This window comes from Notolepis coatsorum (genome assembly GCF_963971535.1).
Source record: "Notolepis coatsorum genome assembly, chromosome: 15".
In the NCBI taxonomy this organism is placed as follows: domain Eukaryota; kingdom Metazoa; phylum Chordata; class Actinopteri; order Aulopiformes; family Paralepididae; genus Notolepis; species Notolepis coatsorum.
The window spans coordinates 53934962-53958436 of NC_140179.1; the positions used below are offsets into that span (position 1 = coordinate 53934962).

A 23475-nucleotide genomic window follows, 5' to 3' on the forward strand; every position below is an offset into this window, starting at 1 on the left:
AACAATGCATTTAAAAAAAAAAAAAACCTTACAGATGTCTTCAATAGACTCACAGGAATTGTGTAAAGTTGCCCAAATAGTGCTAGGAATAGCAATGCATGTCCCCTTTAAATCAATTTACAGATTACAACCTTTATTTAATGGTTAATATTTTTGCTCGAAAGTAATTTACTGTATTTTTATGGCATTTACACTTAAAGTAGAAAAACAAAAGTGATCTGTAAAATAATACAATGAATTTCCCGAATTGAATGCATTTAGTTTTTTACAGTGTAGAGGTCATTTTCTCTTCTCCAAACGAGCCTTAACGCCCCTCCATTCCCAGGGCTTCACTACATCGGTCAGCTGCACGAGAACAGCCTGCTGCGCATTGCCTTCGACCAGATCTCCGAGGGCCAGCTGGAGTTCCAGGAGTTGGACCAGCACTTTGACACCATCTACATCGGCGAGGGTGAGGAGAGGCGAGAGTACACCATCTTCACTGGCAAATACGAGATGGAGGCCCACCTGAAGAAGCAGTTCCCCGACGACACGGCGGCCGTCGAAGCCTTCTTCAAAATCATGAAGGTACCGTTGTTACCTCTGTCTGTGTCCATCTGTCCGTTCAACTTTATGCATCACCGGCCCGGGGGAAATAAAGCCAAGGCCGCTGCGTTGGAAATGTGGAAGAGGGCTGTCTCCGCAATAACAGGTGCACTTAAGAGGTAGATATAATACATGTATATGTGATTCTCAGTGGTGGAAGAAGTACACAGTTCCTTTACTTAAGTAAAAGTAGAAATACCCAGATAAATGAGTACTATGGTAAAAATAAAAGTCCTCCATTCAAATTCTACTTAAGTAAAAGTTGATAATTATTTGCTCTTGAATGTACTTAAGAAAAACGTTTTCTTTTTTTAAGCGACCTCATTCTTAAATGTATATCAGCATTGTTCCACAAGTTAACCCCAACAATAGAGATACATCTCCTTTTAATCCCTTTCTTGGCTTTTTGAACAGTAAACTTACAGTATGTAAATATGCAGAAAAGACACATTTCAATGCGGCTTTGTGTAAAAACTGACGATAAAGTAAATCTGGTAATCGTCTGTGTCCACCAGGTGTCTGCCAGGAAGACCCACTACCTGGCCACCCTGAAGCTCATCCCACAGTGGGTCGCTCTCTTCCTGCTCAAGTCACGCCTCGCTCACCTCGCCTCCTCCATCTTCACCCTGTCTGGGACCTGCGCCACCACCCTGGTGGACACCCTGACCTCCAACAAGGACCTCCACATCATCTTCTCCTACCTCTTCTACGGTATGGTATCCTTTTTTTTTTTTTTTACAGATCAGAACAGACTCCACGAAGAACCCATTCGCCTTTTCAGGTGTGATGTTTTAAAAAATAAATAAAACATTTTATATATATTTTGGAAATACATCTTAATACACAATTGCAAAATCGTGATATTATCGTATCATGACATAAGTATCGTGATTATATTGTATTGTGGGGCCCCACCCCTAGCATGTATCCCCTCCCTACTTGCCATTTCGCCCACGTGGATGTGGGTGCCTGATTGGATAAACACGCTGCTAGTGTCTGTGGTTCTCTGCTCCCGTTTTCACTCAAATAAAGGTTTCAGGCAATAAAACTTGTTTGTATAAAGTGGCGACTTGCTGCCTTCTAGTGGTCCAAAAATTATTCCCTGTCCTGTACCCTGTAATGTTTCTGTCCATCAATGAAGAAACTGGGGTTCTTTGAATATCATTTATTTAGGTCCTGGTAGTAGTTAGGTAGCATACAACAGGTAGGTAGGTAACGTACATGTCAACATGCAACAGGTGTCTCATTATGACATTTATAGAGACTGGATCGCGGTACCCTGGTAGATGGGGCCATCTAGTGGTTAGTATAAATCACCACATCCTCCTTTCTATGAATGCTATACCGGCATACAACAATAAATGTAAACATTTCTGTTGACTCAAAACAGTCATCTTTTAGTTTTTTTCTACTGTTGCTATTTCCAAACACTATCTTTATTTACTTTAACCTGCATACCATAAATCAACGTTATATATATATACATCATGCTCTATAATTATTTTCCTTTTGCCTCTTCAATTTTTCTTTTATATTCTTTTAATGCAAAAGGATAGAGCTCTGTGCTGTTCTTTACAAATACTGAAGTCTGTCAGGTGGTCTAGACTGACGTGTAGATCTTCTCAGTACTGGTGTTGAAGGTGTCTGGTCAGCTGGTGGTGGCAAGTTTGTCAGCCCAGCTGTCGGTGGTGCTGCTGTGGTGCAAACTTCGTCATCAGCTGTTGACCGTTCTCCAAGTGTCTCTGGTGTTTTCAACAAGCTTCGTCGATTCCTTCTTAGGACTTGACCCTCTTCTGTTCTGACGGTGTAGGATCTAGGACCCACTTCCTCCAGAACTGTGGCTCTCCTGTCCCAGTATTTAGAATCCTGTAGTCTCACTGTGTCACGCCGTGACAGTGGTACTAGACCTTTTGAGACTGTCATAGTTTGCTTTCTGTCTGTTTTGCAGACACTTCTGTTTCTGTCTCACGATGTTATTATTCTTCTGTTTTGCAGTGCAAGGAAGTGTGGTTCGCAGCCTCCGTCCCATCAGAAGCTCAGCAGGAGACAGTCCATGTTCTAGTGGTGATGCTCTGTAACTCAGTAGAGCTAGATATGGATCAGAACCACTCTCTTTTGCCTTCAGGAGCAGCCTCTTTACTATGCCCACACCTTTCTCTGCTTTACCATTGGATTGGGCATACAGGGGACTTGAGGTTACATGCTGGAAATCATATTCTTCTGCAAAGTTTTGGAACTCCTTACAGTTGTAAGCTGGTCCGTTGTCAGAAACGAGAACCTGGCAAATTCCATGTCTCGCAAAGATAGATTTAACCCATATGTGTAATCATACAAGTAGCTGTCATGCTGGAAAGCAGTGCTATCTCTGGATAGTTAGAAAAATAGTCTATAACCAGTAGATAATTGTTTCCATCCAGGTGGAACAAGTCAGTTCCCACTTTTTGCCAAGGCACCTTAGGTAGGTCTGCAGTTACCATGGGCTCTTTCTGCTGCGTCGTATGGTGTTTCAGACAGGTTACACAGCTCGAGACCATCTTGTCAATGTCTGTGTTGATGCCTGGCCAATATATTGACGTTCTGGCCCTTCTCTTACATTTCTCCATTCCGAGGTGCCCCTCGTGAAGTCTCTTCAACATCTCTTGTCTCAGTGACTGAGGAATGACAATTGTGTTCTTTCTGAGTAACATTCCATCTATCACACTCAGCTCTGCTCGGATGTTGTAATATTGCCGACAGTCTCCTTTAGGCCAGCTCTCTTTCATATTGGTCATGACCCTCTGTAACAGGGGGTCCTTTTCCGTTTCTGCTGAAATCTGTTTAGATTTTCTGTCTGACACAGGCAGTGATTTTGCAATCAAGTTTACATGAAATTCAACATCAGCCTCCGTCGAGCTCACTGGTGCGTCACTCTGTGTCGTTGCCCTGGACAGAGCATCAGCCATCACAATGTGTTTACCTGGTGTGTATATCAGCTCGAAATCATAACGTTGCAGCTTCATCATCAGTCTCTGTATGCGTGGTGACATCTCACTGAGGTTTTTCTTTATGATGGAGATCAACGGCGTCTGTCTCTGCCACAAATCTTGGTAGGCCATACACATAACTGTGGAATTTTTCAAATCCATAGACTAGTCCTAAACACTCCTTTTCAATTTGTGCATAGCGACATTCAGTTACTGTCATCGTTCTTGATGCATAGGCAACTGGCCTCCAATCATCTCCATCCGCTTGTAGCAGCACCGCTCCAATCCCATTTTTGGATGAGTCAGTGGAAATCTTTATCCTTTTGGACGGGTCAAAAAATGTCAAGACTGGTACTGTTGTGAGCATGGTCTTCAGTGTTGTCCACTCCTCTTCATGACTGTCAGTCCACTTGAAGTCACACTTGTGGTGTAACAGCTGTCTGAGGTGCACTGTCTTGGTTGACAAAGTTGGTATGAACTTTCCAACAAAGTTTATCATTCCCATCATTCTCAACACACCTTGCTTATCCTCAGGTCTCGGCATCTCCACTATAGCTTTCACCTTGCGGATGTCAGGCTCGACACCTGCACTCGAAAGCTTGTCTCCCAGAAAGGTGATTTCTCTCACACCAAACTGGCATTTTGCTCTGTTGAGCTTTAGTCCATGCTTTTTGACATTTTGCAGAACCTTGATGAGTCTCTCATTGTGCTGCTCCAGTGTGGATCCCCACACCACCACATCATCCACATACACTCGTGCTCCCTCTATACCTTCCAGTATGTGCTCCATAGATCTGTGGAACACTTCAGGAGCAGAGCATATTCCAAAAGGCATCCTTTGGAACGAGTAGCGGCCAAATGGTGTATTGAATGTACAGTACTTTGTGCTGTCTTCGTGCAGTTTGATCTGCCAAAAGCCCTGTGAAGCATCCAATTTACTGAAATACCTTGCACCGGCCATTTCACTCGTTATTTCCTCTCTTGTCGGAATCTGATAATGCTCTCTTTTTATGTTTGCATTTAGGTCTTTTGGATCCATGCACAGACGTATATCACCATTTGGCTTCTTGGCACACACCATCGAATTCACCCACTCAGTGGGCTCCTCCACTCTCTTTATCACCCCCAGTGACATCATTCGGTCGAGCTCTTGCTTCACCTTTTCTCTGAGCGGTGCTGGAACCCGCCTGGGAGCATGTATGACTGGCTGTGCATCCTCTTTCAGTTGGATCTTGTAGGTGTATGGTAAGACACCAAACCCTTTGAATACATCAGTATACTGATCCACTATTGTCTATGTCATTCTGTGCATTTGTTTTGATGCTATACATCCTTTTGACTAAACCCTTGTTCACATGCGTCATCTCCCAACAGTGAGTCATGTCCATCTGGAACTATTACAAACATGAGGTGATGCTCTTTGCCTTTAACTCTCACCTTCAGTCTGCACATTCCTCTTGTGGGGATGGGCTGTCCATTGTAGGCTTTGAGTGGAATGGGATTAGGACGAATGTGGGGCTTCACTTTCATGTTTCTGATGTGAAGTTCATTTATCATATTAGCCTTTGCTCCTGTATCCAGTTTAAAAGCAATTACAGCTCCATTTATATGCAAGGGCTCGGCCCACTTGTCCTGCTCCACTCTATTCACACTTGTCTGTCTGTCCTCATCCTGTGTCACCATGCCCACAAAGAAGGAATCACACAGGTCATTTTCCTCTACTGTGTGTACACGTTCCCCTCTGCCATTTTTTTCCTTGGCAAAGCATTGCTTGGAAAAGTGATTTTGTCCTTGACACTTATGGCACATTTTTCCATATGCTGGGCATTGTCTTGGTGCATGACGACGAGTACCACATCTTTTACATTGAAAAGTGTCTGATCCCTTTTGTTGATTGTACCGCCCCCTTTCTCCCTTGTTGTAGGGCTTCCTCGTTACCATAGCAACCGCTGCTCCATCTCTAGCGTCTCCCGCAAATGTTCTGGCATGCTGTACTGCTAATTCACTTGCGTGACATATTCTCACAGCTGATTCAAGGGTTAGCTCTGTCTCCCGCAGTAACCTCTCCCTCAGTTTCGAATCCAGTACGCCAAACACAATTTGATCACGGATCATAGTCGTGCACATCTCCAAAATTACACGTTCTAGCTTTTAGCTTTAAGTCCGTTAGAAACACATCACAACTTTCAGCAGACTGTTGCATCCTCGAGCGAAACACATACCTTTCAAAGGTTTCGTTCTTCTTCTGCGAACAGTGTTCATCAAACTTCTTGACAACCTCCGCAAATTTCTCTCTGTCCTCGGCGAACACAAACGTGTTATATACTTCCACAGCTTGTTGTCCCGCGATGGTCAGAAGCAGTGCAATTCGCCTCGTTTCAGACTTTCCCTCCAGTCCAACAGCCATCAGGTACAGCATGAAACGCTGTTTGAAGGTACGCCACTCATAATCCACATTACCAGTCCAATTCACAGCGTCCGGCGGCTTCACACTTTCCATCATGACGACTCGTGATTACACTCCTGGTACCATGTAATGTTTCTGTCCATCAATGAAGAAACTGGGGTTCTTTGAATATCATTTATTTAGGTCCTGGTAGTAGTTAGGTAGCATACAACAGGTAGGTAGGTAACGTACATGTCAACATGCAACAGGTGTCTCATTATAACATTTATAGAGACTGGATCGCGGTACCCTGGTAGATGGGGCCATCTAGTGGTTAGTATAAATCACCACATACCCAACTGGTGACATCCTGAAACCCTAAATCTTCTGTTTGAGTGTGATACATCTAGAGACTATATGGGGCTATTGCTCTAACCTGGAAAAAGGGCACCCCCCCCTTATATATATATATAAAAGTATATAAGTATCAAATATTTTCGCTGTGCCTTCTTGCCCCTCCCTGTATTTGCAGCAGAGCTGTTTGTAAATGTTTTATGTAAAAAAAATTTAATAAAAAAAAGGCTCTCCAGAGGGGCAACTCAGCCAATCAGAGTAAATGGGCTGTTGCCCGGGCAACAATAGCCCGTACCTGTGCACATCCCTGTCTAGATATGGGCCAGCATGGTTTTGACGTTCAAAGGGATGTAAACTTGTGTAAGTATGGCATTTTTACAGAAAGAAGTGAAAGTGAATTATCTTGGTGGGTTATGTGCGTTGCACTAGCGAAACCTTGGAAAACAAGATGCAAAGTGTCACCAGGTCAAAGTTCATACAATTCCATGCAATATTGTTTTTAACCGGATATTAACCACCATGAAGAGAGCTCAAACTTTGGACACTCTCAGAGGAAAAAGAGCATCATGGTGCCTCCTAGATTAATGACCGTATGCATTTTATTTTTTAATACAACCACAGAGCTTTTAGAAAGGTGCAGAATAAAATTATTGCTTTTCCCCCAAAAAAGATATTGATATAATATATGAATTAATATATGAATTTGTCATTGAAAATCTTTTGTTGGGTACATGTTGTGCACATGTATCCTCTCCCTACTTCCCATTTCCCCACATGGAACGCACCTGATTGAATAAACGTGCTGCTAGTGCTCTAGTGCGACATCTAGTGGCCGAATGTTATCTATAGCACCTTTAATAACAATTCTCTGTCTATACATTCAGGTGTGCCTCCAAAGGACTCAAGTGTCGTCATCAATGCACTGCTGATTCACCACTACAAGCGAGGTGCCTACTACCCGAGGGGCGGGGCCAGCGAGATCGCCTTCCACATCATCCGTACCATCCAGAGATACGGAGGCAACTGCCTGGTCAGAGCCCCCGTCACACAGATCCTGGTCGACGAGAAGGAGACAGCTTACGGTAAGAAGATTCACTCAATAATAATAAGTGATTATTGGTTATTCTGTGGTCTGGACTGGCACTGGGAGTTTTTCCCGGTAGCCTGGCTTACTAATTGGTCTGCATGTGGTCTGCATGTCTATCAGAACATTGATTTTTGATTGATTGATTGATACACTAATCCCCTGAGAGGGAAACTTGTTGAACCACCAATGACATGTAACGACAAACATTCCACTCATCAAGTCATGCAGAGGAATCCAGCAAAGGGATACAACAATTCATGTCATCACATCACTAAATCATACATGACCTTTTGGAGATGTGAGAGTTCTTAATGGTGAGATCAATAATAGGCCGTGACAAAAGACAATCCGATCTTGTGATGTTTTGAATGTGAGAGCACCGATATTCTGCCTAAGACAAAAAAGCCAATCAAACGTTTGTGTTGTTTGTGATAGGTGTGAAGGTGCGGAAGGGACAGGAGGAGGTTGAGGTCCGTGCTCCCGTTGTGATCTCTAACTGTGGGATCTTCACCACCTTCCAGAAGCTTCTGCCCCCCGAGATCCAAGTCAAGCCAGGTGAGCCGCACAGTACTCTATAGGGCCGACTTAAAGGAACACACCAACATTATGGGAGATGCGCTCGCCGTCTTCTCCAGAGTCAGACAAGAAGATATACACCAGTTTCATCTCTGTGCGTTCAGTAGAAAGCTATCCGGCTGCAAGCTAGCCTAGCTTAGCACAAATGCATTAAAGCAGATATGGACCACTTTTGGCCAACAGCTCGGCTAGCTGGTCTTTATCTGCTTCCATTCATTTGTGCTAAATTAAGCTAGCTCGCAGCTACTGAACGCACAGAGAGGAAATTGGTATCTATCTTGTCCGACTCTGAAGAAGTAAGTAAGCGCATTTCCCATAATTCCTTTTTGACATTTGAAAAGTATACTCCTACTACTGTGTGGTTTTCGGGAGAGAAATTAGAAGTGAAACAAATTATATGGTATATTTTCCTAACCAAATTCTATGGTATATTTATCTAACCAAATTCTATGGTATATTTATCTAACCAAATTCTATGGTATATTTTCTTTGGGTCCCTGGGACACTGAAGCTAGAAAGCTTCCTGAAAGGCTACTGTTTCACAGTTATTTACATTGTCGTTTACATGTCATTCTAAATATGCATTTTCTAGGCTTATCTTTGGTTCACAAGAGCATCAGAGATTCTATATAATCAGAGATTATTCTTGTAGAGGCAGAAACCGACTTGGTGGATTTATATATTATTATTATTATTATTATTATTATTATTATTATTATTATTATTATTATTATTATTATTATTATTATTATTATTATTATTATTATTATTATTATTATTATTATTATTATTATTATTATTATTATTATTATTATATTATATTATATATTAGAACTATGCACTGTTTAGACTGTCTTAAACCTTTAGACTGTCTTATTTATGTTTGGACACTAGAGGGCTCACCACCCATTACAGCCCACTCCTATAAATAGCCAAGGTGATCACGGCAATCTTCGTGCACCTGTGATGAGGATACATTTTTCTATCTGTCTCACCGTTTTGGAACTGACAATGGAGCACTTGACAATTGTTCTGATTTAAACCTTCATCCACTATCATTTACCTTTGGACAACAATAAACCCTGTAAACCGTAAGAGGAGCAACTTTGGACATTCAATTCATTCAACATCACAACTTTGGGACTGAGTAAGATAGTTAATTGCGGGTGCATCGTGGACGCTTGTCGATTCATTGGGGAGCGACAAGCGGCCACTACAATTCTGCTTTAGATAATAATAATAATAATAATAATAATAATTACTTGCATTTATATAGCACTTTTCTAGACACTCAAAGCGCTTTACAATATACTGTAGGGTGGAAATTGCCTCCTTCACCACCACTGGTAGCACCCAACCTTGGGCTATGCAGGCTCAATGGCTGCAGCCGGCACACATCCCACTACACAATGGTTGAATGGCTCATGAGACAGGGATTGCTATTAGCCAATTAAGGGGAAGGGATGATTAGATAATCGATAAATGTCCCTATATTGCCTGGCCGGCCCTATAATGTAAACTGATACTCCCTCACAGACATCGAGGAGAGGCTGAACATGATGAAGCACGGCAGGGGCTCCTTCCTGGTGTTCTCTGGCTTCGAGGGGACACAGGAGGAGCTGGGCCTGGTCTCCACCAACTTCTGGCTCTTCAAGAACAACAACATGGACCGCTCGTAAGTACTGCCCTTTGTTAGATTAGATTAGTTGTGTACCTCTCAGGGGAGATTTAAAAAAAGCCTTAAAGGATAAAATAATTCAGGAGTACAGTTTTGAGTAATACTTCAAACATTTGTTTTTCTTCTTTCAAAATATTATATCTTGCAGCATATTTTAAGTTTTTCTTTCTTATATTAAAATATATTTAGTTTTTAAGAATTTGTAAAGGATAGGCAAAAATAAGCATGTGCTTGCCTTCAGCCTATTCCTTTTTTTTGGTCGTTGATTTTGGATTTTGTGTGTGAGCTTGCCTTGAATAATATGTACATTTGTGATATTTTTTTATTTGTTTTGTAAGTCCACACACAGATGTGTTTGATTTGTCTGTAAACAAGACAGAAAAAATAAACTTCATTCATTCAGATTAGATTAGATTAGATTGTACTTTATTGTCATTATATTTGCATACAACGAGATTTGGGACTCAAACTTAAAGTGCAGTAATAAAATCACACAAGTAATAAAAGAGAAACGTAAAATACTATACAAGAAACATTAAATACTATACAAGAAACATTAAATACTATACAAGAAACATTAAATACTATACAAGAAACATTAAATACTATACAAGAAACGCGTGTGTGTGTGTGTGTGTGTCGTTTGAGGACATGTTCTTCTACTCAGTAGGACATGGGACTATTTTAGATTTAGGTTCAGGTGAAGGTTAGAAGTTTAGACGGGTTAAGTTTATGGGTTAGGGGGCTAGGGTCGGGAATGACTGGAATTCCCCAAAAGATGTCCATCCATTACAGTTAGTGTAGCAAGACAGCAATCAGAGTATGAATAACTAGCAGGTCATCAATAATCCGTCATGGATTTGGAAAGAAATTCTCCCTCTCTGCACTCTTAATGTGTTAACACTGGATGCAGATGATGTGCTGCTTTAAATGGCCACAAGGTGTCACTATTGTATAAATCAAGTCAAGAGGTTTATTTGTCACATACATACCAGGGCATTTAATTTTTTTACACAGAAATATGCAATTTTAGAGTAATTAGAGACTAATACTGAAGAACTAGATTAGAGGTTCTCAAAGTGAGGTCCAGGTCCATGAGAGGGATCTGGGCAGTCCCCATAGAAAATTCAAATTTAACAGGACCAAATCATCAGTTTTTTATTTATTTATTTAACCTTTATTTAGCCAGATAAAACATTGATCTGGTCCAAGAGGCCCCAACATGAGTACAAATATACATACATACATACATACATATATACATATATATATTATATATATACATATACATACATACACACCAATAACAAAATAAAAACACAGTTAACACATTCGGGGCCATTGGGATGTGTCTAATGAATCTCTAGAGGACCGGCAAATGTAAACCAACATGGGGCTGTTTGTAGAGCTAAATCTATACTTTATAGTATTGCTATCTGTCCATTCTCATTGTCAATTGGGACCATAAACCGTCCCTTCAAAATGGATTAAAGAAATAATTTTTTCATCAATACGTTCTCATTTTATAGCGCCGTGAATATAAGCGTTATACGGCATTTGGTCTAGTATATTTCCTGGAAGGCGAGATAAAGGGCTAATAGTTACTAACGTTATATCCAATGGCATTTCCGTTATACAGATGCTACAGTTAAAACTCAAACTGCATATGATCGGCACGATCCTCAAGCATGTATGCATGAAAGGGGGGGGGGGGGGGGGCGGGGGACGTCGTTTCTTATTATTGATTATCAATAACCGTGTTCGTCTAAGTAGCCACATGGGCCGATCGTATCGTATCATAACAAGGCTCGATCGGGCTGTAATTTACGTGAAAAAGATCTTACCATGAGCCGGTTGGATCCCCCCGAGCATTTCCCCGTTATCGATCGCCATCCGGTAGATCAATATGTCCATTGACTGATGATAAATCCCCTTATTGCATAGTGAAATCCGCAATCCAAAACGTAATCCAAGCTACATGCTGCACATCCAGAATCCAGCTACCTGAAAACTCCATTGAAAGTAAAAAAAAAGAATGCTCCATTCAGCCACAGGGCACACTGCATTATCGCGATAGCGCCCCTAAGAGGATCTGGCCGGTATTGCACTTTCTCGAATTCAAAGAGTAGGGTACATCTGCAGTGCACCTCGGCGACCTTTAATAGGTTATTAAAATGGAATAAAAGCAATAACAACTTGCCACGGATATATCCGTGCTTCTGTCCACAATGGGTGGAATCGAAACACTGAGATCTCCGTGGTCGGGCGCCATTGTGTTAAGAATCATACACATAAGCAAATAAACAAACAAACAAACAAACATATGCACAGTCTATGTACAAAATAAATAAGCAGTTAATCTCTAGTCTTTACAGTTTTCTTCGATTGCATAAACACTCAAATCAAAAGTATTACACAATTATCAAAACCTTACACTGACTCAAGGAGCAAAACATAGGCCCAGATTTGCACCCATATAAGCACAATGTCAGCCTCACACTTTTTGCAAAACAATACACACAGTGATTTGCAAAACACTAAACACACTTGCATTACATTAGACACAATGTCAAATTACCACACATATGAGCCAATTGGTTAAACACAGCCATCAGATGCACAAACATACCATTGCTTAATTGTAGATAAATGGTAAATGATACACCAATCAGGTTTAAGCACTATAAAAATGCAGCAGGTGAGTTCACCTGTCTTCAACCAAAATGGAAGGAGAGTGAAATACTGTACACAGAGAATGTGAAAATATACATTCACCAAACACTACACAAGACAACCAATGATGCAGACTGATGAAAATATACATTTTCTCTCCCTATACCCAAATCAGTCAACATGTCAACATGGAGAATCACAACAAAAGATTCTCTTGCCAGATCCAGCTAGGCAAAGAGATAATGTCTAGTATTTTCTGTACTCTATTTAAATTTTTTCTATTTTTGTTTTTGTTTTATTGTACTGGATACAGTATTTTATGTTTGTCTGATATTTGCTGAGCTTACAGTGTTATGCACACTGTAGTAGCATGAAAACTGGGACATGTTTTATTGTGATTCTCCATGTTGAAATGTTGACTGATTTGGTTATATGGAGAGAACATTTATATTTTCATCAGTCTGCATCATTGATTTGGGTATATGGAGAGAAAATGTTTTTTTCATCAGTCTGCATCATTGATTTGGGTATATGGAAATAAATAAATAATATTTTCATCAGTCTACACAGCATTGGTCTTGTGTAGTGTTTGGTGAATTTATTGTATATTTGCACATTCTCCGTGTACTTCACTTGCAGTACTCTAATCACTGAGAAGTAGAATTGCTAAATGTGTTTTAGGTTAAGCACAGCAGTGTGTAACTGGTTCAAACAGAATAAAGTCATATGAAACGTGTGTTTTCATATGGTAACAAAATGTAGTTTTTATAAATTAGTGTATAGTTTTGACAGGAGTGTTTAATTTAGCAAAGGATCTGAGGTGTTCTGATAATTGTGTGTGTGGTTGTGCTAATTGTGTGTAGTGTTTTGAAACACCGGGCCCTGTTTTCAAAATCGTGCTTAAGCAATCGGAAAAAAACTGTATTGTGTGTTTCATTATATACATATGTTTCAGTCTTCTCATAAAAAAATATTAGATTTTTGGGTCTTTTCCTGCCTTTGGTCCACTTTGCATTCACATCTGAAATGAACCGCAGCAGGGTTCACTTGCAAGAGTGAATGAGCTTTCACGCCACCCCAAACCAACTGGACTATCCGAGGAAATGAACCAGGGTTCGATTAAAGCTTATTATAGTTTATCACAGTATCATGAGCATGTCTTTGTCAGTGAATGAATGAATGAATGAAAAAGTTTATTTTTGAACATGTATTCTTCATATTCCTCCAAACAAATCACGGTATATAGCTCCGTCAAACAGAACAATCATAACAACAAAAATCAAATTCTTTTTAAAACAATAAAAAAAAAACATTAAAAAAAAAATGAATTATAAACAAAAAGTCAAGAGCAATGTATTTTGTTAGCAGACATGTCCAAAAAAGGAGTAGAGGGAAGCTAAGCTTATTGATCCCTACCCCCTTACATTTACATTTGTTCTTCCATTAATTTTACTAGTTATAACATAATTTAGTATAATACAATATAGAATATGCTTTTACTTATAGTACGAAAAGAAAAAAACTTGATTCACATGACAGCAGTGAATACAGTACAGAACTACATAACACAATATAGCATTTCTTTGTTTATCCTCATTACTCATTTCTGTATTTCTCTAATGTGTATTTTTTAAGCTGCTTTTTAAATTGTGCCATATGTTTACTCAGTTTGATGTATTCAGGTAAAATATTCCACAACTTCACTCCACAAACAGATATGCACATGCTTTTCAGCGTAGTGTGTACCATTGGTTGTTTAAGATTCCCTCTCCCTCTTAAGTTATATTCTCCTTCCCTGTCTCTGAACCATTTTTGAATGTTGCCTGGGATTAGTTTGTATCTGGCTTTGTATACAATGAGGGCAGTTTTGAAATAAACTAGGTCCATAAATTTCAATGCTTGTAGCTTTATAAATAAGTTATTGGTGTGTTCATAATATCCTACATTGTTGATTATTCTTATTGCTTTTTTTTGCATGGTGCATATTGGCTGTAGAGTGCTTTTGTAGGTATTATCCCACACCTCCGCACAGTAGTTCATATGTGGTAGTGTATAGCTAGTGTTTTTTGGTTTAGAATGCGTCTTATCTTACATAAAACACCAACACTCCGTGCCAATTTAGTCCTGACATATTTGACCTGAGGTTTCCAGTTGAGTTTGTGGTCTATTATTACACCCAGAAATGTATTCTCAAATACCCTTTCCAGTTTAATACTATCAATCATTAGCTCGACCGGTGTGTTTTCTTGTATATCACGTTTACCAAATATCATGATTATTATTTTTTTTTATATTTAATTATAATTTATTTGCATCAAACCACACTTTCAGCTTGGATAGCTCAGCTGCGACATTCTTTAGCAGCATTTGGAGGTTCTCTCCCTCACAGAAGACATTTGTATGGTCAGCAAAAATTACATTTTTCAATATTTTTTACGCATTACCTATATCATTTATATACAGCATGAATAGTTTCGGGCCCAGAATTTACCCTTGCGGCACACCACAGATTATGTTTGACTGAGTGGACCTGTACTCCCCCAACTGCACAAACTGTTGTCTTTGTTCTAAGTAACTTTTTAACCATTTGAGCCCTACTCCTCTGATCCCATACCTTTCCAATTTTTTTAGCAGAATATCACGATTTATAGTGTCAAATGCCTTCTTCAGATCTATGAAGACCCCTATTGCAAACTTTTTATTATCAATTATGCTTGTCAGTTCTTCTACTAGGTCCATTAGTGCCAATGACGTTGAATGATTCGATCTAAATCCATATTGACTGTCTATAAGTAATGCGTGTTTATCAATGAAACTGTCCAATCGTGCAGCAAATAATTTTTCCATTATCTTTGAGAACTGGGAAAGGAGAGAAACCGGCCTGTAATTGGTGAATAGATTTTTCTCACCTGCTTTGAAGATCGGTATCACTTTTGCAGTTTTCATTTTGGTGGGGAAGGCACCCAGTTTGAATGAGAGGTTACATATATGCACTAAACTAAAGGGTCTGCTATGGCTATGATTACTTGTTTAATTAAGGTCATGTCAATGCTGTTCCAATCTGTTGATGTTTTATTCTTAAAATTGTTCACAGTATCGGGCGGCTACGTGGCGCAGTGGGCAAGGCGCTCGCAACGAATGCTGGAGACTGGGCTCGAACAGGATGCCTCCTGTTCGAGCCCCGCTCTCCACATTGCTTTCAGTTTAGCTGGTCGTCCACAGTAATACACATTGGCCGTATTACGGGGAGGGAAACTGAAGGGTGGGGATCGGGCGTTGTGGACAGCGACTCCTACAGGTCGGTTGGTGCGCCTGCGCAGTAGAATCAAGAAGCGACGGGGGCGGGGCCCCTCCAAAGCCCAGACCCCCGACGCTGAAAGATCGAGCCGCGCAGGTGAAAAGATGCGACGGCTGTTACCTCGAGTATCGGAGGGGACTCGTGCTATGTATGACTTAGTCCACATTGCAGCCGGCTTGTGGGAGGCAAGAAACAACGTTCGAAGACAGGGGAGGGTTGAATTGGACGATATGAAAATTGGGATGGGAGAAAAAATAGAAAATGGGAGAAAAAGTGGATAAATTTTTTTTTTTCACAGTATCAATAATTTCATATTTATCCGTATTTCTCAAGAAGATAGTACATGGGTTTCGTTCTTCAAAATAATTAGAAACACCTCCCCCTTGTGGCGGGGTTATCTCCTCTGCCAGTTTGGGCCCCACATTAACAAATAATCTGTTGAACCCTTCTGCCACCTAATTTTTCTTACTTACTGACTTTCCCTCATCTATAAATTCATCTGGAAAGCCAGAACTAGTTGATTTATTTTTATAATTGAGTTTAATATATTCCATGTTCCCTTTATGTTATCTTTATTTTTTTCTAATACATTATTATAGTACTCTTTCTTACATTTTCTAACTATCAGTTAGTTTATGTTTGTATAGTTTATACTTAATTTCTTTCTCTTTATTTCTATGTTTTATAAATTCTCTATATAAGGTGTTCTTTTTTTGCAGGCATTCAACAGACCTCCTGTAATCCAGGGTTTGTCAGGTCTTTTAGCATTTGTTCTACTTTGCTGCATTGGACAGCTTCTGTCATATAACAGCAGAAACATAATTGAGAAAAGAATCATAAGCAGAATCCACATCTACTGATTCATATACATTTCTCCAATCCTGTGATAATAGTTATTTTCTGAACCTATTTAAAGTGTCCTCCGTTCTTAATCTCCTTTGCATAATTACTTTACTATCAACCACTTTAACATCACAATGATAGACTACAAACACCGGTAAATGGTCATTAATGTCGTTTATTAATAGTCCACTCTCTATATTATCTATTAAATTATTAGTAAGTATATTATCTATTAATGTTGCTGAGTGACATGTGATTCTACTCTGTTTTGTAATAATAGTGGACACTGGACATGGGTATGGATGGCTCCAGGTGCTGCTGTGTTAAAGTGCACATCTTCAATACCTATCTGTACTATTTAAAAGCGCAGTGCAGGACACACTCAAAGGTTATCGAGAACAACTTATGAGAGGCATACAGGCATGTTATCCAGCCTCAGACCAGTTTCTCTCAGTGGAAATGCTGCAACCCCTCGCCACATATTACAATATCCAACTACTGCCAGAGGAGATCACAGTTGCAAAGTGTTTCCTGGCCAGGACAGGCAGAGATGCAGTCCCTACTATTCAAAGTGTCTTTTCCCTCCTAGATGATAATAATAATAATAATAATAATAATAATAATAATAATAATAATAATAATAATAATAATAATAATAATAATGTATTTTATTTATAAGGCGCCTTTCAGGCCTTTCAGTCCACAAATTGGTGAATGAAAAAATTATAGGATCAAATGAAAACTACTACTTACTAAAAATGGATGTTTTAAAAGTACTAAAAACAAAACAAAAATACCAAACACTAACAAACATTCAGCACAGACAATGGGGATGCTGCCAAAAAAAAGAAAAAAAAACATTCATTTTTATTTTTTTTAAGCTCCGGGGCTAGGAGAAAAACATCCAGGGCTAACAACGCCACCGATCTAAACTATACTATACAAGAGCCACATCTGTTCTTTCCTTAAAGTTTTATATACCTTTTTTTATATACCTCATTCCTTTAAAGTGACGTTTCCATTATTTAAAGTGACATTTTGCAGTGGCGTCCATAGAGAGGCAGAGCTGCAGGCTGTTAGATCTTAGAGCAGGGGTGTCCAAACCTTTCTCACTGAGGGCCACATTCAGAGGAATATGCAAAAGGATGGGCCACTATTAAAGTTAACTAAATCAATTGTAGGTCAATTATGCTTGATAATTGAATTATGCTTAAAGGAAAAAAACCTGCCTGGGATGGGTATATTTAAGCCAGTTATGCAAATAAGTTATTGGGGTTGTTAACACATCAACGAATATTTGTTCGAAAGTGTTATACATTTTAACTGAATTTATTAAGTAACAAGGGCTTGTGAACACATTAATACTGTGTAATATGTTTTAACTCACCTATAATGGGAACAGCTTTATTAGTGGGATCAGTGATGCTGCGCTTTGGAAAGAAGGATGGATGGCAGGTCAGGAGTATGTTTGGTGGTTGAGATGCGAAGGACTTCACAGAAGATGGCTTCTGTCGGCCATTTTGGTTCTCAATCTACTTTTGTTCAGAGTTAACAGAGAAAATGTTTGCGCACATATATGTAAGGGTTGAGCCGAACATACTCATCATTCTTTTTGCGTGGCGTCCCATCAGAGGAAACTTGGCCTTTTCCCAGCTCCGGTAGAAGTCGTGTATAGGGAGAGAAGCTGATGTTGATTCTTCAGAGAATCGTCACACTGCATTTCGACAAGTTCTATTTGCAGGCTCTCTTCAATTTCTTCTTCCTAGTTTGGCACATATGAATGGAAGTGGATATGGACCACTTGCCTATAGCTTAACCCTTTCACTGCCACACTACCAAACGGTTAACCCTTTCACTGCGACAATACACAGCAGGTTAGCGGTTGGTAACCGTCGGTAGTGTGATAGTAAAGGGTTAACCTTCTGTAGTGTGGCCGTGAAAGGGTTCAAATTCCAGGAGAGGTGTTTTTGGCCAACAGGCTAGCTGGTCCGTATCCACTTCCTTTCATAATGTGCTAAACTACGCTAGCTTGCAGCCGGATACTGTAGCTTTCTAATGAACGCACAGAGAGGAAATCGGTATCTATCTTCTTGTCTGACTCTGGAGAAGACGGTAAGCACATTTCCCATAATGTTTGGCCGTGTTGCTTTGACAGAGATAAACTCTAATCATTTCTAGGATGGAGGAATTCTTTGCGCTGGACAAGGAGGAAGCGCCTGAAAATATCCCCATGATGTTCATCACCATGCCGTCTGCCAAAGACCCTGAATCCAAGATCAGACACCCAGGTACACACACGCACGCACGCACGCACGCACGCACACGCACACGCACGCACACACACACCTGTAGCCAGGTACAAACCAGCGTGTATCTGACCTTTAAACCAGTGTGTATCTGACCTTTAAACCAGCGTGTATGTGACCTTTAAACCAGTGTGCATCTGACCTTTAAACCTGCATATTATGTCTACAGGGAAGTCCTGCATGACGATACTGACCATGGTGAAGTACGAGTGGTTTGAAGAGTGGACGGACACCACGGTAAGGAAGAGGGGAGACGAGTACACCAACTACAAGATGAGGTTCGCCAACAAGCTCTTCGACTGGGCCTGCACCGTGTTCCCGAAGATCAAAGACAGGGTATGATGATGATGATGACAATGACGACCATAAAATACATGCATGCTAGGTACATACTCCTGACATTTCCCTTGAGCAAGGCACTGGCATTAGAGTTGGTTGCTCTCTCTCTCTCTCTCTCTCTCTCTCTCTCTCTCTCTCTCTCTCTCTCTCTCTGAGAAGCATCCTCTAAATGCAACATTGGTTCACTTTGTTTCAAAGAAGCATCCTCTAAGAGCAACGTTGGTTCACTTTGTTTCAAAGAAGCATCCTCTAAGAGCAATGTTGATTCACTTTGTTTCAAAGAAGCATCCTCTAAGAGCAATGTTGATTCACTTTGTTTCAAAGAAGCATCCTTTAAGACAGTGCTTCTCAAACCTTTTCTGTCAGGCCCCCCTTTGGCGGACCAAAATATTTTGGGCCCCCCCCTCGCCCCAACAAAATAGTCATGAAATGGGCCATGTTTAAATTTATTGAAATAACACCAATATCGTGACCTTTCAAATTGGCCCTATATTTTGTTTTCAGAGCTGTCATGGATGAAAAGCCAGCTTCACACAGATACTGTATGTGGTGCTGAATGGTATCAACACCTTAACTGCTGCATCATGAGATACTTGGTACTCAGCACCACACTCTGAAACTAGCTCTCCAGGTGGTATCAGATGAGATTTCAAAGAGTTCTTCCAAGAGTTTGGATGGAGATGTGTCAGGAAGCTTTGTCTCAATGTTGTCTGTAAATTTTTTTTTTATCCAGAGTAACTTGGTGATCCTTTTCTGTGTTTTATTAAATAATGATTTTCAGATTTTGAGAAATGGTATTTTCATGGAGAACAGTGCAGCTGCAACAGATAGCACTTTAGTGATAATTTTCTGTAATTTTTTTTTTTTTTTTTATATAAATCTCAAGGCCCCCCCTGTCATGCCTCTGCGCCCCCCCTGGGGGGGCGCGCCCCCCACTTTGAGAAACACTGCTCTAAGAGCAATGTTGATTCATTTTGTTTCAAAGAAGCATCCTCTAAGAGCAATGTTGATTCACTTTGTTTCAAAGAAGCATCCTCTAAGAGCAATGTTGATTCACTTTGTTTCAAAGAAGCATCCTTTAAGACAGTGCTTCTCAAACCTTTTCTGTCAGGCCCCCCTTTGGCGGACCAAAATATTTTGGGCCCCCCCCTCGCCCCAACAAAATAGTCATGAAATGGGCCATGTTTAAATTTATTGAAATAACACCAATATCGTGACCTTTCAAATTGGCCCTATATTTTGTTTTCAGAGCTGTCATGGATGAAAAGCCAGCTTCACACAGATACTGTATGTGGTGCTGAATGGTATCAACACCTTAACTGCTGCATCATGAGATACTTGGTACTCAGCACCACACTCTGAAACTAGCTCTCCAGGTGGTATCAGATGAGATTTCAAAGAGTTCTTCCAAGAGTTTGGATGGAGATGTGTCAGGAAGCTTTGTCTCAATGTTGTCTGTAAAGTTTTTTTTTATCCAGAGTAACTTGGTGATCCTTTTCTGTGTTTTATTAAATAATGATTTTCAGATTTTGAGAAATGGTATTTTCATGGAGAACAGTGCAGCTGCAACAGATAGCACTTTAGTGATAATTTTCTGTAATTTTTTATTTTTTTTTATATAAATCTCAAGGTCCCCCCTGTCATGCCTCTGCGCCCCCCCTGGGGGGGCGCGCCCCCCACTTTGAGAAACACTGCTCTAAGAGCAATGTTGATTCATTTTGTTTCAAAGAAGCTTCCTCTAAGACCAACGTTGGTTCACTTTTGTTTCAAAGGGTGATCTTTCTGTCGATTTATAAACAATATTTAAGCATATTTGTAGTTGTTTTCTTCTCAAAACGACCTGGTACAGCTTTAATTCATGATAAATACATCTTTGTTAACATTAGTCTGGGGGGCGACAGTGGCTCAGGACGTATTGTAGAGCGGCCATCTGGTAAGCGGAAGGTTCACGGTTCGATTCCGGCTGCTCCGGCAGCGTGTCAAAGTAAAGACACTTAACCCCTAACTGCTCCAGATGAGCAGGTTGGTAACATGGTCCCCTCCAGCCGTCTGTGTGAGTGAATGGGTGAATGTGAGGCATGAGTTGTAAAGCGCTTTGAATAAAAACACTGTATTAATGCCAGGGGTGTAAAGTACTTGAGTAATTGTACTTCGTTACAATACTTAAGTACTGTTTTATAAAAAGTTATTTCTCTTCCCTCATGCAGTGCATTTGATATATTTTCCAGCTGGTCTTCCAGGACGTTGCCACCCCACTGACCAACATGCACTACCTGGGCGCCCAGCGGGGAGCCATGTACTCCGCCGAACACAACCTGGACCGCTTCCACGCCGAGGCCGTGGCGAGGAACAGGTGTAACACCCCTGTGAAGAACCTCTACATCTCCGGTAGGACCACGCAACTTGAAGTGGATGGAAATAACATTTCATTTGTATTTGTTCCGTTCATGGTAATGCAGCACAGTAATGCTCAGTTCCATAAAATATATATATATAAAAAAGTATTTCATAATCAAATCTTAATTTGCACATTCCATGAGGGAAAATTAGCAGGGAGAAGAAAATCTTATTTAGCCTGCCCCTTACTCAAAACAATAAATAAACAATAGAAATGCATGGGCTAGATCCACAAAGAATGGATTGCACGGTGCTAATTGCACCCTTACTTACAATTCATTATGAATTGAAAATGGGGGTGCAATTAGCACCGTGCAATCCATTCTTTGTGGATCTAGCCCAGCGGTTCCCAAACTTTTTTGGCCGTGCACCCCCTGTCACCTCCCGACCTAACTGACGCACCCCTCAATGGGTTTCTGTTAGAAAAATTGTTTCTGGTCTCCGTGCACAGATGAAGCACACCTGTCAGACACGCCCGAGACATTATTGTTTATTATTATTATTAAAACGTAAGTTTTTTATTAAAACGTTTCTTAAATTTCATGATTTACACAGTGAAAATCCCCATTTGAAATAATGTATATTAGTTATATTTATTAGGCATAAAAAAATTGTTTGGTTCCTGTTGGTTGTCAGTTAAGGCCATGAGTAGGTAGGGAATTTATTGTATATATTTTTATTATTTTATCTCTTCCCACGGCGACTATGGATAGGGAATTTCTTTATTTAATTAAAATGTTCACGACAACATGGATGCATGTACTCTGCCAGCATATTTAATATCCATAATACTAAAGGTTTGACTAAGATTTTTATGAAATTTTATTGTAAAAAAAAAAAAAAATATATATATATATATGTAAGGGATAATGTATAGCTACGAGGTCATTGTCGCAAAATAATTGACCGACACGGAGTTTAAAATACCGAGCCGCTTCGGCGAGGTGTTTTAAACGTCAGTGAAGGTCAATTATTTTGCGACAATGACCGAGTATAGCTATACATTATCCCGCTTATTACATGGCTAACTTACTAACAATATACCTAATTCATTTTACATCGACTCGCAACACTGGTTCTGGCTGCGTTCTGGCTCCGCTCGTCGCTCCGCCCCCTGTCATCGCCGGCAGAAGAACACCGGCAGTGTCTAATTGCACTGAAACAGTGTGTGTCAGTGGGCTTGATTGCGAACAGCTGCGCACTGCGGTCATTATTGTCCCACAGCGGTCATTATTGAAAAATAATGACCGCTGTCGGGGGGCTATTGACCAATCACAAGCAAGCATTTCGGCGACTGTGAAAACGCCATGTAATAAATATATATATTTACCACCATTAGCCTTTTCATGTCACGCACCACCTAGAGCGTGCACCACAGTTTGGGAACCACTGAATTCTAGCCCATGGTCTGTCAATTACAAATATTTAACACTTTGACTGCCATGAAACGTGTTTTGACGTCATTGCTGGCCATGCTCAAGTTGCCGGGGGACGCTGTACAGCGTCCTTATATCAATATTTCAAAAATCTGCGATCGGATTCATATGTCCCCTCCGCTGGCCTGAGATCCACCAGCAGGACCCACTGAGCTCTCTGGCGGTTCAGGAGCGCCATCTGGTGGCCGATCGGCGCAATCGCTTTAACAGGAAGTGGCATAGAGGTTGTGCTACGTCCGTAGTACTTCCGGGTGCTCGCTATAGGTCCCGCGACTCTGGCTCGTCACGCTACACAGTGATCGATTGCCAATAACTCGATAAACAACATGATTTGGACGTATATACCATTATACAAGCTGGAGATGGACCGGGTAAATTTACATCCCATAATGATAAGATTTCAACTCTACGATGATCGCCCAACGGCGCGCGGAGACTGGGGTGAGTTTCAGCGTGTAACGTTACCGTCTTCGATACTAACAGCTATTATCAACATTTGACCCACATTAGATGATTGGTATAACGCTGCCCACGGAATTATAAACGGCCCCTAG

General features: G+C 40.4%; 1 protein-coding gene across 1 annotated transcript in view; it reads left to right on the forward strand.

The window, feature by feature from the left end:
* LOC311242057 (inactive all-trans-retinol 13,14-reductase) overlaps positions 1-23475 on the forward strand; it is a gene marked incomplete at both ends in the record, with an annotated part of 113154 nt that overhangs the window by 86581 nt on the left and 3098 nt on the right. The window contains 8 exons of the mRNA XM_084331010.1: positions 326-567; positions 1101-1296; positions 7173-7370; positions 7811-7930; positions 9488-9626; positions 18622-18731; positions 18919-19085; positions 21317-21476. Of these exons, the coding sequence (XP_084187136.1) occupies positions 326-567; positions 1101-1296; positions 7173-7370; positions 7811-7930; positions 9488-9626; positions 18622-18731; positions 18919-19085; positions 21317-21476 (1332 nt within the window). The remainder of the gene's footprint in view (positions 1-325; positions 568-1100; positions 1297-7172; positions 7371-7810; positions 7931-9487; positions 9627-18621; positions 18732-18918; positions 19086-21316; positions 21477-23475) is intronic.